Source organism: Neopsephotus bourkii, unplaced genomic scaffold (assembly GCF_033783945.1).
Source record: "Neopsephotus bourkii isolate Nb327-2 ecotype Australia unplaced genomic scaffold, CSIRO-AGI_Nbou_v1 NB_196, whole genome shotgun sequence".
Taxonomy (NCBI): Eukaryota; Metazoa; Chordata; class Aves; order Psittaciformes; family Psittacidae; genus Neopsephotus; species Neopsephotus bourkii.
Window position 1 is genome coordinate 12,021,442 of NW_026900709.1, and position 19,632 is coordinate 12,041,073.

General features: G+C 40.1%; 1 protein-coding gene across 2 annotated transcripts in view; it reads right to left on the minus strand.

Annotated features, from left to right (window-relative positions):
• MAP3K20 (mitogen-activated protein kinase kinase kinase 20) overlaps positions 1-19,632 on the minus strand; it is a 91,307-nt gene that overhangs the window by 30,389 nt on the left and 41,286 nt on the right. For both annotated transcript variants that reach the window (XM_061380295.1, XM_061380304.1), the window contains exons 8-11: positions 17,719-17,805; positions 14,067-14,141; positions 8,628-8,734; positions 2,632-2,767 (exon numbers count right to left, since the gene is read on the minus strand). In XM_061380295.1, the coding sequence (XP_061236279.1) occupies positions 2,632-2,767; positions 8,628-8,734; positions 14,067-14,141; positions 17,719-17,805 (405 nt within the window). The remainder of the gene's footprint in view (positions 1-2,631; positions 2,768-8,627; positions 8,735-14,066; positions 14,142-17,718; positions 17,806-19,632) is intronic.

Sequence of the window (19,632 nt, forward strand, 5' to 3'; positions counted from 1 at the left end):
CGATGATAAAGCTGCAAAACAGCCTGCTGCTAAAACACGTTTCTGGGTCAGTGTTTGTGCAATGCCTGTGCAATGCCTGCCCTCACAGTGAGTAAGCTGTGAAAGAGCCATAACTGTGGCTCATTTTGTAAGTTACAATCACCTTATTTCCTCCATATTTTGCCACCTCATTATCTGGAGAACTTAGGAGCTCTCTGTGACAGGACCTGCCTGGTATTGCAGTGATACTGCAGTTCATGATAACTATCTTGAAGAGACTCTTGAAGAGACTTTTATAGATGGCTAGGTCCCCCAATCTCTGTACAAGCCACTGCTCTTAAATGACAACCTGTAGGTGTAGATCACCACAGATTTCATGCCTCTCTCGCTGTCTCCCTCTAAATATCAGCTTCTGAAAGTCAGGTTCTCTTTCAAAAGAAGTCTCCCATTTCACTGCAGCTGTGGATATATTCTGCTCCTCCAAAAGGCTCCAGATTTCTTTGTGCAAGATGCTCTTAGAGATCTGCACAAAGGGAATCTGCAGAGATCAGACTCAAAGGTGTCTGTTTTATAAGACAGAAGAAACGGGTTTAAAACAAGAGCAAGGAGAAGCACTGCTTTCACAGAAGTGTTTATAAAGATTAGTCTCATACTTCTCTCATGCTAACGTATAAAAAGCTATACTTTATTCGATGGGGTAGAAGCAGCCTCCCATTTACAGCCACCTACCATGCAGAATGACAGGATGAAGCTTCTACCAACCCTAGAGAACACTGGAGAATCAATTGCCAGAGACAGCTTCCCTGTTCTCCTTTCACTCAGTTCAAGTTTCTCCTCCTGAACACCACTTTATTAATATTTACTGGCCTCTGGTCTTTACTGCAGAGCAAAATTAAGATGACAGTACCAGCTAAGACATAGCAAGGCCTAGTGTTGGCTAAGAACATGGTATAAGCCTAGTGGGCACCCTAAGCTGTGTTATTGGCTCTGGCTGCCCTATCTTTACTACTGTTTTGCAGCAAACATAGCTTAAAATCGAGCAGTGCACCTCCCTCTTGCAAACGTCCAGTTGGATACTGCTGAGCAGACATACCCTGAACCAAGGGATGGAGGGAGACACCTGACTCCAAGGATTACTGCTTGCAAACAGAATGCTCAACATTTCAAATGGTTTACAGCTACGAATTTAAAACACAGTTGTGTTTGTAACCAGTGCCTTGTAGAACTTCATTTGCTATGAAAAAAAAACAACCAAACCCAACCCTGCTTGAACAAGCCAATTTTTGCTACTATGCCAATTTTTTTCCAACAAGAAGGGTTTTTTAAAAGCTGTTCCATGTAACAGTTCGATAAAGATTTATGGAAAAAAGCAAACATGTATTTCTCTATTAGAAGAAATTGCATTTAAATGCAATAGGAGAGTTGGGTTAATGTTATGCAGAAAGATAGCTCATGCTTAGCACAACAGGCCGCAGCACAGTGCTTTATTCTTTCAGCAGTGCCAGCTCTAAGTGAAAAGTAGAAGTCATAAGCAAGTACAGCATAAAAAACCCTAGGGCCTTGCCCGTGAAAAGATTTGCTCATTAAGGCTGTGTCTCATGCTGTGCTCAGGACAGATGACGGCCCACAGCTCAGTTACTGGAAGTTTGCAAGTGTTAAAGCAGGCATATAGATATCTACTGAGAACATACAGTATCTGCACATAGGGAAACATTCATTCTTCATGATTTCATTACTGCATGTTCACAGCTGGAACACGAATGCAACTTCATTCAAACAACAGCAATAAGCTATGCCTTAAAAACAAGTTGTATATAGATGGGTCTGGCTGGAATCAAGGCTGTAAGTAGGATAAAATTGTGCATAGGAAAAATCATATGCTGCTGCAATCTCAATTTGGTACTTGTTTTGGCTAGTGCTTTAAAAACAAGTAATGCAGTATTTTTCTTAACAACAACTCTGTTGTAACATGTCTAGCCATGCACTAACCCTGTGGTCCTCCCTCTGCCAATCAGTATTTAAGAGCATCACACTTCATAAAGAAATTCCAGATCATCCAAGAAAGGTTTTTGTTCCAATTTATTGTTAGAAATGTGGCAATCCTAACAGCTAGCAACTGGCCAGTACAAGTTATGAACAAAGCCCTAAATTAACACTTCAAATTCTGACCCCCTCTTTTCCAGAATGAACACTTACTTCTTCTCAAAGAAAAAGGACAGAATTTAAAACATTTACATAGGTCTCTCAAACCTTCTTCTTGAGAAAAAAAATGATTCTTACATTTAAGACCAAATCCTGCATTCATTAAAGTCAACAACTTTCTAGTTGAAAAATGAATTTACTGAGTGCAATCAACTTTTAAAGCTGAGAACTGTAATTAAATCAATGGGAAACTACTTAAGTGCCCATGGCACCATATGAACTATCAGCAATATCTGATATCAGCTGGATTAGCCAAATTTAAAAAAAACAGTATAGTTATTTGCAGTGATATAATAAAATAGACTTTAACTGGCCCAAAGGAGCAACTGAAGATACCAGGGGCACTATTTCTTTGGTGTGCCTGTAGACACACACAGATGCACATACACATAGACAAAGCTCCAAACACTTTCTGAAGTAAGATGAAAGGTTGAATTATCGTCTACTTACAGGAGTGTTGGACTGTTCGGTTAACTTCTGCTCCCACATCCTCAAACGCCGCTCCCGTTCCTTTAGTTCCTGCTCCTTAAAGCTCAGATCACGCTCCAGTTTCTTTAGCCTCTCTAAGGTTGCCTCAATTTCACATCTGCATGGAGACAATTTGTTACGTCTTGTCTTTTCCTGGCACATATAAATTCTTCATAATTTCTACTTGAATGTTAATTAAATGTGAAAGGCTGAAACGTACAATACTAACTCAAGCAGTTCATTTAACTACCAAATGTAAAGCCGTTCAGAGCTTTAAGAACAACTGGAAATGTTTATACTTGAGAATAACCGTAATACCTTCAGTTGAAGAAAAATATAATTTAGAAGAGTAAAATGCCACAGCATAACAACACTTCAAAACCTAGAATGTCATATTTTCCCTCAACATCATGAAACACAACCTTAATCACAACAAAACTGCACTAAGAACTGGTAACGGGACCATCATTAGCAACACAATATGGGAAGTCTAAGAAGCCCATTTGCCCAAGTCTGTAACATGGCTGTAAATATTATTTTGACTTGAAATATACAGAAGCACCACTGGGTCTTTTTCGCACTCACATTCCCATTTCTCTAGGTGAAGGTACAAGAGCAAGAATACATACCATGATATGATCCAACCCTGCAAATAGTTACAAACACAAGCTTCTTGAGTAGGAACAGTTAATAAAATGATTTGGTTTACTTTTCTCTGCTTCTCACCATACACACAAAGGTGTGAAAAATAAGAAAGGCAGGAAGCAAAGGCAAGTACTCTAAGAAGCTTTGGATACTGTCTTTATTGGGTTACACTTCATGTAGTTTCTGTTGACTTTGGGTATGCATTTCTTCTAAGCACTGAACTGCTCTTGGAAAAAAGTTTTAACAAGTTTTGCACTAAAAATGCATGGGTGTATACTGCAATGTACAGAAAAAATAATTCTGCCACTAAATTGAGCTAAACTTTTATGCTTGTGGGGTAACAAAAAAAAACCAACTCCACCCCAAAACAACTTTGACTTGTATCAGAAGTTGTATTTGCATTTAACAAACCATTTCTGTGATGCTTTGGGAGACCGCGTACTGCCTCCTACCTGTGTCCTGAATATTACTTCAACTGTTTCCTATTCACATGGTGGGAACAGTCAATCACAGCGTTTTGTTTTCCACCTAAGAGCGAGCAAGCTTCTAAGGGGCAAAGATCCTGAAGAAAGCTCTGCAGATAGCTACTGAGACTCTGCAATACCAAATCTTCTGCTCAAACTTTCACAATGTTTTCCCTCTATAAACACATTGCAAACAAAATCTGCTCCTTCTGATGTTTTAAAAAGAAAATAAAAGGGCCTTAGGTGGTGGTGGGGAGAATGATTTCTTCCTGTAAAACTCCTGTCCTCGTACCTAGCATGGAATGATTAAGCTCTTCTCCAGTATCAACTTAAAGAAGTTCAGGCTCTCAATGTGGGAAATGCATATCTAAATAGCCTATTTAAGTAAATGAAATAATTTAAATATTCCAAATCTTATAGATTCCTTATTTTAATGAGACACCTCTGTCAGAGAGTAATGCTTGCAAAGTACAGCAAAAGGATTCAGAGCTGGAATAACTAGAGAACTCTACTGCAAACTCTTACCACCACACTTAATTCTACTGCAAAAATCAGCCACCTGGGGCAAGGGCATTTATCACACTTAAATCCTGCTGAGTGAGCTGTTCGATGTGGTGGTCAGAACAAATGCCCCTCACAATTATTATGCTTCAGATTTCAAGCAAAATTCTCTCTCGTATTTAGGCATGCAAAGGTCAAGGCTGATCTCTGTGCTGGGTGGAAAGTGGTCACGCATCCTAATAAGGAGACAATAAAGGAAGAAACTGGATGGAAGGTCAGAAAGTGACTCCTCTCCAAACATTCATTTTGCTAGCATAAACCCCTTCTGACAGGTGCAACATATACCACACAATCTACTGTGGGAACTACAGCAATCTGAGGATGGTTACAAGTGCTGCTTTTCTTAGCTTGTCTCTCAACATCACTGCTACTTACACGCAACTTTATAATTTTTTAAATATGTAAATTAAGTTCTCTTTTAAATAACATTCTGCACTAGGAAAGTGCTGGTAACAACAGCTTTCTGTATGTCAAAAGTCAGTTTTGTGCTGTAATTACCTCTCTTCATTAGACACAAACTTCTCATAATAAAAGGTCAGTCTGTGAAAACAGTTGCATTCTGAAAAACAATTCCACTGTATAATAAAACTGTGTAATTAAAGAGAAAGCTACCGTACATTGCCCAGTTAATGAGTCTTACCTCATAAATGAGGCAGCTTGAAACATTATACATGGTAGGGCATGTGGATTTGTTTGCTTCTGTAGTTCTGCAGTCTGAGCTTACTGGCTTATTCTAGAATAATCTCATTCTGTGACACTGAAAAACGTATACTTTATTATTAGAAACTATAATGATAAACAGACACAGATAAACAAATGCCAGTCATCGTTTTTAATATGGCTAATAATCAGAATTGCTACTGATACACTAATAAAAGTATCGCTAATAGACTATTTTAATCATTAGAACAGCCACTCGCGGGGAAGAGGAAGGAAGGAGAAACGCAGTCAGTATATAAGACTAAATGCAGACAAATGCACTCTCTCACTGAATTGGAACATCATTACTTCAACAGTAATTTTTTTCCTACTGTAATGAAAGTGACTTGAGAAAGAGCTCCAAAAAAATCACAGAATATGAACTCGAAGATGAGGCAGACCCGTGCAACTCAGTTTTCAGACAGCGCCCCAACTCGATTCAATAATAAAAACATAAAGGGTAGAACAGTTTGGAAGACACTGAATTATTTTAAGGAAATGACAGAATGGGCAAGTTAAAACTTATTCTTTATATAAACAGGAAGACCTGTAAATGTTGCAAATAAGACCATGGCTGAGGATAGGTCGAAGTGTCATTTATCACCTCTGTCTGCCTTGTATGGATTCAGCCCACTCTCAGTTTTCGCACCAGCCAGAGACATTGAAGACTCTGGTTACTCGCTACTAGAGACGCATGTTTTGCAAGTCTCTATGAGAAATGAACCTCGCTTTGCCTCTTTTTAAGAGTGGGGAAAAAATGTAACCCTGGCTCATCTGAGCTTTGATTTGCTTTTGTAAGTGCAGTATCCCTGTGAAAGTGCAGGATCTGTATCACTAATCTGGAGGTCCCTCAAGGGAACAAGTGTAACCTTTGCTTTTTCCAAGCCCACCCTTCTCCAGGGCGATAGCCAGGCTTCACTGAAATTCCCTATTTCTTGGTAACACATCTCATTCTTTCCCTATTGCTGGTTTAACCATCTCTTTGCAAATCACGATGGGATAAAATATATGTAAAAAATAAAGTAATAACTAAAAACAAAGACTCTTCAATGCAGAAGTTAAACCACATTAAACTTCTATGCAGCTGTTCTCACAAATGGTCTTAGTCTGCCTAACTAAGGATCTCTAGGGATCACTTTATGCATAGAAGTCTTCCACCCGCTTTAACTTGCATGTTTTTTTGCATACTTTCTGTTAATATGGCTTACCCTTCATGAGTGCTGCATATACACATGGCTTTCGCATCAGGGATGGCAGCCCATACCAGAATTCAGGTAAGAGAGCATGCCTCTCACCCAGCTCGTAAGCAAGCCCCCACATGACCACGCTCTTTCCGCACTTTGTGTTTTCATTTCGACTTAATTCAGAAACCATCTTTGCTTTCAGGCAAATCGTGCCCCATCATGTATTTGTATTTTCTCTCTCATATTTCCTTGTCTACATGTTATTTATTCTTCCGAAAGCAAAAAGCCAAATTTACCTTTAACACAAGTCTACATGGTAAGAAGTTTTTCAGTGGCTTGATAGTGCCAAAGAACTTTTTGTTTCTACATGGCTTTTCATTAACGCGTTGTTAGCCATTCCTCATCTGAGCAATGCAGGTACATCAAAATGAAATATGCCAGAAATCCTCAGGCTACCCTTGTCACTCTCTAAGAAATGAATTTTGTAAAACAGAAGTTTAATGTTACCAAAAGTCACTTAGCAGAGCTCTTATTCTGCTGTATTGGCAAGATTTAAGAAGGTATTTGTTTTTCCTAAAGCAGTTCGAGTACTCCCAAAGTAACAAGCAATAGGACAAGAGGAAATGGGCTCAAGCTGTGCCAGAGAAGGTTTAGACTGGATATTTGGAAAAATTTATTCACTGAATAGGTAGTCAGGCATTGGAACAGACTGCCCAGGGCAGTGATGGAATTACTGTCCCTGAAAGTGTTCAAAAACTGTGTAGACGAGGCCCTCAGCGACATAGTTCACTTGTGCACTTGGCAGTCCTGGGGTAATGGTTGGGCTTGATCATTTTAAAGGTCTTTTCCAACCTAAATGACTCTGTGACTTTGCTCATCCTTTAAATAAGTATTTTTACTATACAGGGGTGTATAAGAAACCCCTCACTGGGGGATATTTTTCTTCCAGTCTTCCTTGTATTCTGTCTGCTGCCAAAATCACAATACGACATCCAGAGTCTGCATCAATAACGGCGACCAAGAAACCTATTTTTATACTTTAAATACCCGACATTTATCCCAAGCCTTAGAATACAGGCCTGGGGGGCAAGAGGCCACACTGATAACACTATAAAAGCAACACGGCGGATGAAATCCTTGTAAACACTTGAGAGCTGGGGAGCTGCAAGAGGAGGCACTGACCGCAGCGGAACCTCGCAGCGCCGTCCGCAGGGCAAGGGCGCCGAGCAGGGGGCAGCCCCAGCCCGGCGGCGGGGAGCGCAGGTGGGCGCCGTGGCCAGCAGGTGGCGCGCCGCTGCCGTCGCCGGAGCCCGAGCCCGCGCGGCTGCCCCAGGCGTGCTGCTGAGTCAGGGCAGGAGCGGCCCCGGCTATTTATAGTCCCTCCATGTGACCGGGGGCCGCTCACTTTTTCCACTGGCCCGGTTAAAACTACACGTTTCGCTTTTCCAGGGAAGCCTGGGGAGGAAATGCGGGATGCTGGCTTTGAGACGAGCCCCTTGCACGGGCTCTCCCCTGCCCTCCTGCGATGGGGTTCTTCCATTCCTGCTCCGAGTGCAGGCAGGGAACCGTCCGGTATTTCTGCTCCCAGCTTACCTGGACCAGGGCCAGTGCTGCTTAATATAGACTGAGCACTGGTAAAAATCTTCTGCCTGTGCAGAGCTGTTGTCAATTTTCTTTTCCAAATAGAAGGATGCAATGTGAAGCAGCGAGCTTCCCGACTGACACACACGCTTTGGGGACAGGGTTTTAAAGTTCTGGCATGTACCAAAACCAGGCTGAAACTTTTACTGTAAAACAGTGCCACATAATAGCATTTTCTGAAACCTCCTCTCCATTTATAATCACTTATGAATAAAAATTACTGTAGCATTAGGTGCAATCATATGCTCAAGCAATGCTGGCTTGGGCATACATTGAATGCATGGACACAAAGTCAATGCAAAAGAGAGGATGCACAAAATGGCAGAACACATACAAATGAAGACAAACTGAGGATTGACTAGAATATTTATCTTTTTAATCCCTTTATTTTTATTTTGTTGGGGTTTTTTAACATATGCCTACACACTTTCTATGACATTTGCATCAAACATACTTATACCTGAGCTGTTTTGCCCTCACACTGCTCACTGAAAACACGTAATTGGCTTTAAGATGTGAATCACAAAACCATAAATATCATGATACCTAAACCAGTGTAATAATAAATACAGGGTACAGCTAAGTGTATTGGCTCCTAATACAAGTTTCACAGCATTCTGAGCATTCCTGAAAAACAAGGTAAGATACGTTCTAAAAATACCTCAAGCACAGATATTTTCTACCAATACATCATCGGAGTCTGATGTCTTTCTGAAAAGAATATGGACTCACACTATTTAAAAGGAAAACCACGTCATTTCATCTCGGGAAGAAGGAAACTTACCTCCACTCCGCCTTGTTATGCAGGAATGAGTTACACTGGTCTGGAAGGTTACTGTCATTTGACATAGATTCCAGGATTGAAATGATCTGCTTGAATGATGGCCTTTTCTGAAGACAAAAAACAAACCCACAGCATTTGTATTCATACACTACTACTGTGCAAAATTATTTGCAGGAGTTTTTAAATTAAAAGACTAGCAGTAACAGAAACTGGGATGCTGCTTTCTGAACACCAGATCCTGCAAGAGGACCCTAAACGTGTAAACTTTCTTTCTTTCTTTTTGTTCTTCCCATTGAAGAAAAGGTTCGTTTGGTAAGAGTCACTTAAACTAGTGGGACTCAAGCCTTAGCTCAGTCTCCCATATCTACCATTAAACCTCTTGGTATTCAGTAAGAGCATTGAACAACTCTAGTAGCAGAAATAACCATCAAGATTCCTGATTCTAAAGTTTTCCTCAAGCTAAGAAGGAAAATACTGCCAAAAACAGAAGGCTGGACCCATTAGCAACTGGTAATTAGACAGATGTCCTTTTACAGGTAGTAACCCACACTCTTTAATGTGTGAACAAGTATTTAGCTGCCCATCAAAAACAGGTTTCTGGCTTTCTGGTTCTCCTCTTGCAGATGATGACAGACTTTCCAGAAAACATCTCACTTGGCCACCTCAAGAGCAGACAGGCAAGAAGCGAAGGATGAGGTCAGATGAGGATGTATTGTCTGGCAGCTGAGCTCATGTCAGCAGAGCCTGTGCTCTTCTGTCCTGGGCTCACCCACTTAACTGATGGATGCTCTCCATCCAGCACCCACTGTGCTCACTGGTCATGGACAGTGGTTAAAACTTCACTGTATTTTCTGACTTCCCCTTAGTCCCAAAAGGAACCTATGAAGTAGGATAATAAGTGAAAACTGAGAAAGCCACAGTTAAATGTGTCTCTTGAAAGAGCACCGACTCTGTTAGTCTGTTTGACAGACCTCAGACAAGGTTGAGACAAAAGGTTGAAACAAAACGTAGATACATAATAAGGGGATGATGCACATTCTCTCTCTATCCCGCCAGTAATTATACCATTTCTGCTAAAATTACAGATGCCGCAATTAAAACGTGCATTTTAATTTGGAAGCACAAAAACAATTAGGAACAATGCTGAGGTGTCTCTCCCTGGAAGATCCAAGTGATTTCCACATTATAAAAGAAAGACAATTTCTTTATTTTAAATGTCAAACAGCATGAAAATGTGTCAAATGCATAACAAAAAAAGAAAAGACAAGCTCTCTCACACTGTAATGCTGCACTGTTCGGCTGTAACTGGCGGCTTTGTCTGTCATTTTTGGTCCATCTCCATGACTTAAGGCAACAGGCAGCTGGATCAGCTATGCAGATTTTCTTCACACAGACAGCACTTGCCCCAGCCACCATGTGCTTACGCAATTTGGCCCCCAGCCCAGTGTCCATGGACTGGCAACCTGGGTGCGCCAAGCAGCAGGTGCCTATTCAGCAGCACATTCCTTGCACTTGTTGATACAGTCCCAATGTGGAAACCTGCACTTATGAGGGGGGTGAGGGAGGCAGCAGTCTTCCCCCTACATGCATGATGCCACCAGACCTGCTATTCTGAAAGAGCACTAACCTCCCCGGTCAGGGACTGTGCCACGCCACGGGTACAGACCTCAAAATCCATCCCTGGCACCAACCAGAACAGAAAAATCTGGTGCAGTTTAGGGGCAGGAGAACCTTCCAACAGCCCTTCTTGTTGCTACAGCTGCATCTCCTGTAACCACCCCAGTGAGTGCAAACTGTAGAGGGGATTTCAAGACCATCCCAGATGATGATGAGGGTGCCAGACAAGAGACAGTGGCTCCCCACTGATACACCAGGGTACTGCTACTGCTATGAACTCTCCAACAGAGTGGCAGGTGTGTAATGTGCCTGTAATAAAGTAATTCTACCCTCAGGAAGAGATTAAGGGCAAACATCCCTATGCTGCATTAATCACAAAGCTTTATGGCTTATTTAGGATTCTTTTATAAAACACTTCCATGAGTTTTGCTTGCTCCTTCTTTCTTGTGGGTGTACTGGAAAGGATAGGGCAGGGCCGACCCTAAGTGATACAGTCAACGCTGAACTGGAGTGGAGACAATGACAGAAAGCAGGGTTTTACTAAGCACAGGTGAAAACACCAACTGACCTGGGAGACTCAGCAACACAAACTCTTTGGGTCCTACACTACAGGCAAAGGAACTGCTGAGTTGTGCAGCTCGAGCTGGAACAAAGCAGTCACACTGTACTGACAAAGCCTGCACATCTCTGGCTGTGCAGTTTCTGTGAACAGCCACCAGCTACCCTGCCAGGTTTGTAACTGCCAGATTTACAGGTACCAGCTTTCCCTGGAGGCAAAGCTGACAGGAAGACACAAGCCTGCTCTGCCATGTGGGTTTTGCTGGTTTCTTGCCCCTAGGCAAGGATAATTTCAGGTTTAATAAATGCACGCTAAGTGCAGTCTGACAGCTTGGTTAAAACCAGCAAGAAGCGACTGCTGAAACTGGGAGCCCAAGCTGAGCAGCTTTTGTTGAAAAAAAGTCTTATTTTTGGTGGATGAGTGCCTAGCACTTTCTAGAAAGTCAGGCATCTCAAGTCAGTCCTTATGAGAGATGCTTAAAATATCGAGGCATGAGTCGCCCTTGAAAACTGTTTCCCTTTATATCTGTGATGTCTCACACAAAAATCTTTAAAATATATGTCCCTCTAGAAATAATTCTGGCTAATGTTTTCAGCTGTTTCCTTCCACTCTGCACAAAACCAGGATATTTAATCCATATGGCTTTGCTTCCTTGCTGCCTCCTTGCTTCCAGGTTTCTGAATTCTATTAAAAGATTCAGTAATCTATAAACATTTTTGATGTTGAAGTGGGGATAAACTGAGTGAACAGATGAAATGAGAAAGAACCACTCACCTGTGTTTAAAAAGCAAGTATCCCCAGCAAACAAAGGCACCAGTGATGGGTGACCCTGTTTGCACAATTATCTAGTACCCAAGCAAAATCAGTTTGTTTGGTAGAGATTTTAACATGTGGAAGTAGTTATTTAAGACACTTCGTTACCACAGAGACTGTTCTTTCATGATTACTGACTTAAAATAATTAGTAATTAACATTTTAGTAAAACACTTTGAACAGACTGGGTACTGTTTCTTTCAACTAGCAGAGTTTAAACTGTATGAAGACTACTATTACAAACACCATGCTGAGCAATGCACTGTGGACACTTTTTGCCACATATGAAGAAATTCTTTAGAATTCAAAGTGAAGTTAATAACTCTGTCCATTCCCATGAGGAAGTTACAGTGTAAGCAGTGCTGCTGTGCAGCAGCTCTTAAAGTGCATTCCTTAGCCCTACAGTAAATGCACATCCCTCTTTTCTCAGGGCTAATCCACTAAAGATACTTCATGCTTTCTGTGGGCTAAAAGTATGCACCTTAGCGATTGCTTTAGAGCAGCTGAGATCCTCAAGCTCACCCCTGCTTGACCTTCAGTCACTTATTCATGCATCGACTATCTGATTTTCTAACGCTAATCCTGGCAAAAAGGAAATGTTGCACAGAGCAGTATTTTAGAGGAGTGTGCTCCATCTTTTGGCTCATGCAGGCCACACAGCCTTTATCAAGGCATTCTGAGAGCTGCAAGTAGCAATCCTTTCCCAACGTGTGACAGAATAAGTCAGTCACATGCCTAAACTGTGACCAGAGATTACTCTGTTTCAGTCATGTGAATAAAGCATTTATAATTGCTTAACAGAAGAGAAGCTGCATGAAAAAGTAGCGAAGAGCAGACTGTCAGGAAAACCCATGTAACATGAAATTCACTCTCTGCACACATCAGAGATTCCTTTGGGAACAGTGCTCCCAGGAACCAGCCCACACCCAGGTGAACTATTCACGTAGATAGAATTCAGCCTGCTGGTTGGGCATCCTCCTTCTACAAAATGCAGATCCCTCCCTGAAAAACAGCAGCAGGCTTCTGGACATGTATATGTGTGGATAGAGCAAGGCAGAGGGCGAGCTAATCTAGTATGTGAAAAGAAGCTCAAAAAATTCTTAATCTGTGGTATTCGCTAGTGATACTGATGCTTGGGAGTACTTATTAAAGATATGCAGTTGCCACTGGAAAGTGTTTTTCAGTAATTACTGGCCTAGAACTTACATATCCTATTTGTATATTCAAAGACCCAAAGCATTTTTCTCCTCTCCCTTTTGAGGAGAGATTAAAGATGGAGATAATAAGAGAATGGCATTTAAATGGGTGTTCACATAGAAAACATACGCTGATGATGGATCTCAGCCTTCTATATCCATTCTGCAGGAAAGCAACACCTCACTTAAAAACAAAGAAATTTAAAAGAAAGAGACAAAGAGGGGAAATCTCCTTTCTCACATTAATTCTTCTATAGCTACTCTCTGGTGATAATAAGTTCTAGCTCTAGAGCATCTAAGGGCTATAATCTGTCTTGGGATAAGTCTTGGTCTCTCTGAAGCAGTAGCTAACTTTCTCCTGAGTTTAAAGGAATGAAGTTCTTCCTGGTGCCCTGACTTGAGAAAAAAAGCATAATTTTCTTTCCAAAACTATCCTTCGCTCTCTCAAATACCTCCATAGGCAAAGGAAATAGATGCTAATCCTTGTTAATACAGCTAAGATGCCCACAGGCTCTTTCTAGACATTTTTATATACACCAGGATGGAAGCAGAGTCCATTTAAAGAAGGTAACTCCCATAATCTACAAAAGCTTTCACTAAATACTCTCTTTGATTTCCCTTTCAGTTTATTCTTGCAGGGGCAGATTAATAGTGACAGTGGTTTGGCTCTTTAACTTGTATTTTTACTGTGTTTTCACAGTTAACCAGTACATTACAGTACTTCTATCATTATATTATTACAGTATAATCATTATAAAACATATCATTCAAACAGAAAATATTAGGAAAGGTTTAATGTTAATTTAGACTGCTGTTCCTACCCACATTTTATGGATTAACTTTACATGTTTTCAAGACAAGGAAGTCACCAAAACTGGACCTTGAAATATGTGATGCTCACATACATAAAGAAAGACTATTGAAAGAAAACAGAAAAGAACAATTTTTCTCTTGCTCCAAAATGATTACATCCTTGCAATCTCACCTGTTCACTACCATTGTCTTTAGTTGCCAGGTAGGTTAATAGCAGCACAGTTAACTCTTGATTAAAAGAGATATTTAGGTATAAATATGTAAGCCCATTAAAAAAAAAAAAAAAAGACATTCTCAACTACCTTTGTGACAAAATGTGTCTATCAGCGTGCATCAATGGTCAGTTAGCGCTGTCCCCCAAAGAAGCACTAACACACTTACCAAAACAAGGAGGGGGTTGGGAGTGGTGGTGGTATAAAAATCAAACACACATTAAATTACCTTTGAATCAGCATCCCAACATTGGTGCATCAGTTCTGCAAAACTTCTGGGACAACTGCTTGGAATGGTTAATCTCTAACGGAAAGAGAATGTACCAGTTATTGGAAGCATTTCACTTTAAGCTGCTATTAAAAGATTTCCTGTAAAAGCAACGGAATTAGAAGTAGTAAAGCACTCTTTTTTAACACAGTATAAAAACTGAGGATTGAAATATTAAAAAAATCAAATTACTAACACTAGCAAGATACACAATTAATTGACCTATGAGGAAGGAATGGAACAAATGCACAAATGTTGTTCCTTAAGAAAGCCTGGAGACAAAGAAGTAAAAACGAGTCAAACAGCTTTTAATACTAAAACATAATAGTTTGTGCAGGTAACTGCAGGCTATTCCAAGATGCTTGTCAAGATAGGTATAATGCATAGCCTGCATTAATTCCTTTCTCCCACACAGATGATCCAGCTGTACAGTACTATAACCAGTTCTGATATAACAAATGGCTGAAATATATATTAAAATAAGGGAGTTACAAAGAGTTAAGCAAAGCTCTACATGACACAAGAGACTTCATGAGCCTGTGGTCAGGAGGATTAATGAGGACATGCAGATCTCAGAAAGCACTCAGAGAGCACAGTGAACTCATATAAATACTTCATAATGACTGAAGACAAGGAGTTGCTGGTTATAGCCAGAACCACTAACTACAGAGAATTAGTTTGAAGTTTGTTTGGCTTGCTTTGCTGCAAGTTTTAAACCATGAAAAGATTCACTCAGCTGTTCTTAGAAGACTTTTAGTTTAAAGACTTTGCCTCCAGACTGGAAAGCCTAAAAGCAAATCCTTTCCCTTACACACACATACGGATACTGAAGCCTCTCCAGTTGATTTAAATGTGCATCCCAACAACATTACACATATAAGGAGATGCCTCTGCTCTCACTAAGGCAGTTAAATGACTTCAGATGTTCATAATAAATTAAAAAATTACGTTGATGAGAAACAGTTCCTCAGTGAAAGCGAGGCCAAATATAAGAGGGGTCAAGCTGGAAAAAAGGCTTCTTGGCCTTTAACAGGTGAGAACCAGGTATTACGCTCGTGTTCAGACCAGCCTGCCAGGAAGACCCCTTGATCTATCGTACTGCTGCCATTTCAGAAGCAATGCAGGGCAAGTTGTGGCGAACTGTACCATTATGTTATTGCAACTTGACCTGCAAAGCCTCACAAGCCACAGCAGCCGAAGTAAGAGTTAACAAATTCTGCTCCACAAGAATTTGAACACAACAAAACCATGAGATACAGAGCCAGAACACTGCAGGAGCATGATTATTACAATAATCTAATACCTTAAGGTGCAAAGCTTTATGTGCAAGAAATACACAGAAATTTGTGTAATACATAAACAAATTGTACTGATGCTTGATCTCTGGTTAAGTCATTAGCCTAAAAATACACTGGGTAGTCTTGCTACAGTATTTGTTTGTAACCCTCACTGTTCCAGGAGATGGAAAACCAGTTGCAGTCACCATTTATGTGTGTCTCACTTGTGCAGAATGTTATCTGTCATGTAATATAGAGGTAGCAGGTTCCAAAAGTGTCATCTTATAATAAAGATGACGTTTCCCAGTAGTAATTTATTATGAGATCACACCTAGCATAATCTGAACTCTCATGTTTCTTTTCTGTATTAAATATATAATTATATAGAAACTCTACCAGAATAAAAATAATACTTTGAAATTATGCAGAGAGTCAAAAAAGACCCATACAGAATAATTAAAATCCACTTCATTTGTTGGGCTGAGGCTTTGCAAAGGGGGATTTTCACCCTATACAATTATGGTTTGGCCTCAGTCCCACACTGATTTTAACAAGAGGTTTGCAGTGCAAAAAATTAAGGACTGGCTCAACAGTGATTGAAATCTGCTGTGAACTGGAACCACGCAACGCCACCAATGTCAATAGATTGAACTGAGAGCAGAACATGAGCCTCACACTTGCTTTGGGACATAGAAACTATGAAGGAAAATAGCAAAAGCTGAGTTTTACAAGGCTTATGCTTGGTGTGTTCCCTAAGTCATGGCCAGAAAAAAAAACAAAACAACTATGTAAGCGTTAATGCCCCCTAAGCTCCCTGGCACCCTTCCAAAGAAGACGGTAGCAAGAGGCTAGGGGTACCTGGCAGACAAAAGGCTGTCTCTGAAAATGTCACCCCCTAGGTTTTCAGCCATGAGTAAAATAGTTGTCATGTCCACATTTTGTTCATATTGTATTTTACACAGTTCCTTGATCCAGAAAACTGTAGAGAAATGTGTGTTATACCCTCTGACATCTTTCAGAGTATGACTACACCTCTTTATAACACTCCCAATGCTACTCTGCGCTACTTACATAAAACTGCACATGGTAGGCATAGGAAACAAATACTGTTCGTGGAAGGCTTTATGGTTTCTCCTTCAAAATGAGGTATGAGCCTTTTCCTAAACTAGGAGAAAGTGCCTCTTTGTGCCTCCTGCTCTGATAAACGCTGTAGAAGACCACATTCATAGCCCCCAGCTGTTGGCATATCCTTTCCAACTAATCAGTACATCACAGTATCACTCACTGGAATTAATCAAGTCCTCTAACAGAAGAAAAAACGGAGGGGGGGTGGCATTAAAAAAACAATAAAAAATATTAAACTAAGAGGAGGAAACCTAACTCTTCTGTTTAACTCTGAAACATTTTTGAGAAACAGTTTATGTAGAATAATAGGAATCTGTATTGTACAGCCACTGCCTCACCATTGTAACGTTTCCCAAGCTTCCACTGTGTCTAGATAGAGGAGGTTTCATCTTTGTGGAGGATTTCCATGCTTGTCTGTGTGTGGTACAGTCACAACTTTAAATGTTTTTTAAATGTAGTTACTGTCTTTGATATCAAGGGACTACGTGTTCAGATATAGGCTCACATGTCCAACTAACTGAAAGCCTCAATTTGTGAGAAGAAGAAAAGCGAGGCTGGGGACACTGTACAAACGGTGTTTACACCACTGAAGTGCTTTTGAAATGGAAAGACTCTGCATGAGGAGGCTTGCAGCTATGCCACAGCCTTGCCGATACCAGTGAGGAGCTCATCTTCAATGTAGTGTTGAACGTAGGTGGCAAAACTGTAATTTCTCTCTTTTTTTAAAACTATTTTTTCTTCTTTTATTTTTGAAATTTTCATCTAAGCGGCAGTTTCTTGTACTATAGTGACTCCTGCTGGGAGAGTTAAGTTGAAGTAGCTGAAGGTCTCTTACAGATATATCAACTCCCGGCCAGTAAAAAGATGTCCTAAACGCAGGAGATGGAGTTAAACTGTTCCCCTACCTTGGACGCAATGGCTTCTTTCATCACTAAGAACAAACCCCTAGGTTTTACAATTGAGACTGAGAAACTAGTACAGTACTTGTACAATTTTTGATCTACAGCATCACGACGTGAAGCTGCAACAATTAGATGTAAAGGGTCCATTCATGAGGAATAACATCACTTTGACCCTTTGTGTTAGCTCCTACTGCTAATCTTTCCATACGCGTGAACTTACTTTCAATTTGAAGAAGATGAAAAAGTCTTTTGCAAAACCCCAATACTGTTTTCTGATCTATGTACCTGAATGTAGAAACGTAGTCTTACCTCGTTTTTTTCCACTACAAGCCAAGCTACTTGTAATCCTTCCAAGCCTTTAAAGGGGACCTCCCTTGTTAGCATCTCCCAGAGAACCTGGAACAGAAAAAAAGAAAAGAATTTTTATTTCTGTACTTTGTATTTTAAATACATTATTAAACCTTGATACAGCACTATTCTGTATCCAATTATCAGGCAACCAGTTTCCATTTGCAGGAACTTGGGCCAGTGTTTGCGTGCAAGATCCTCTCACTAAATTAATTTGAACGTTTCCTCTTTTTCCTCCACAGAAAAAATGAGATGAAAAACTGGGTTGTGTGGGGTGTAATGCCTGCAATTTTGTGAGAGCCATGGAAAATGCTTTTTACTTTCTTTGCACACTATTAAGTTCACATGTGGCTGTTGAAACTTGGGAAGACAATGAATTCCTCCTCTCCTTCTAAGCCCCAACCAGACACCTTTGCTTTGTAGTCATTTTGCATTTAAAAATATTTCTATATGATTGCAACTAGTGTTTCTCAATAGTCAGAATATGATCCAAAAGGTATTCTGCTCCTATGATATGCATATGAAAACATTAAATATAATTTTCCAAGCAAAATTGTAATTGCTTATCTCAAAGTATGCAATTATGTTAACCTCACCATATAGAAAATTACTCTGTTCTCCTCGATATCTTATAAACACGCTGTCCTTAAATAGGGAATGCTCTCCTATTTCACATGCCTTTAGCATTCTGGTAGCACAGTATCCAAGAATCTAAGCTACTCTGTAGAAAAGAGTTTGGCATCACCCAAAAGGCTTCAAGTCAACGAATCCAACTTGTTTTTCTGCCATTGGGACTACACACTGGAGTTCGACCTAATTAACAGGCACTTTGTACCTTCACTTGAATATGTCTCTTTTATTTTTTCCTCCCCCTTTATTTTTTTTTAATCAGAACCTTTCTATACTTATCATTACAAATACCTACATACAGACTTTTTCTTCTGCTCATATACTAAGCATAACACCAAAAAAGACATTATTTATGACATTATTTACGTAGGATCTGACCAAACACATTACGATTCTTATACAAGACTCTATATCCAAGTCTCTATATCCTCACTATTTGGGTTAGTACCAGGCTTATTCCAGCTACATCATATTGAATGGATTCTGGCCAGCTAGGAAAGAAAATGCAAGAATATTGACAGATGCAGCTCAAGCAGAAAAAAATGCAGAGTTGGGCATTTAATCAAATGAACAGGGTACTACCTGAGTAGACCTATTTGACTAATTCTGTTTGAGTCAGAAGACTGATTAGTAAAGGTAAATGTATCTTGGCAAAATAAGTAAAAGGTCAGTTCTCCTGAGAATAAGACAAATATGGGGAAAGCTATCACAGAGGTATTCAACTACCCTGTTTGTCTCAGTTCATTCCTTTTAGAAGGAAAAAAGACACCTCAATTTGTAATGCCAATTATCACCTCTCTACTGGTAGACAAGGAAATTTAACTGCAAGAGAAGGAAACAGTTTGGCCATTCCGTGTACTTGAGACAAAAAACCAGTGTACAAAACAGCCAGTTTAAAACAAAAGCCTCTGGACCAAATCTAACTTGGAGTTTATCAGCCTTGCAGAACCACATCATCTGTGTGGCTGTACCATGAAACCACAGAGAAGAAACTCAAATTTGAACATCAGACAGAGCAGTATCTAAGTACATCTTCAAGCAAAGAACATAATGAAATACGAGTTAAATGTCTCCAAAAGCCCTGAGCTAGAAAAGTCTACTGGTCTGCTATGTCTCTTTCAGAAGACTGTAAATATTAAGGTTTGTCTTGCTTCATTCATGCACACAAGCTTGTGCAGAACATTTTGCATTGAATTCCTTTATCGTGACACCTTTGGTGTTTATTTTAACTGCCTGTACAGATCA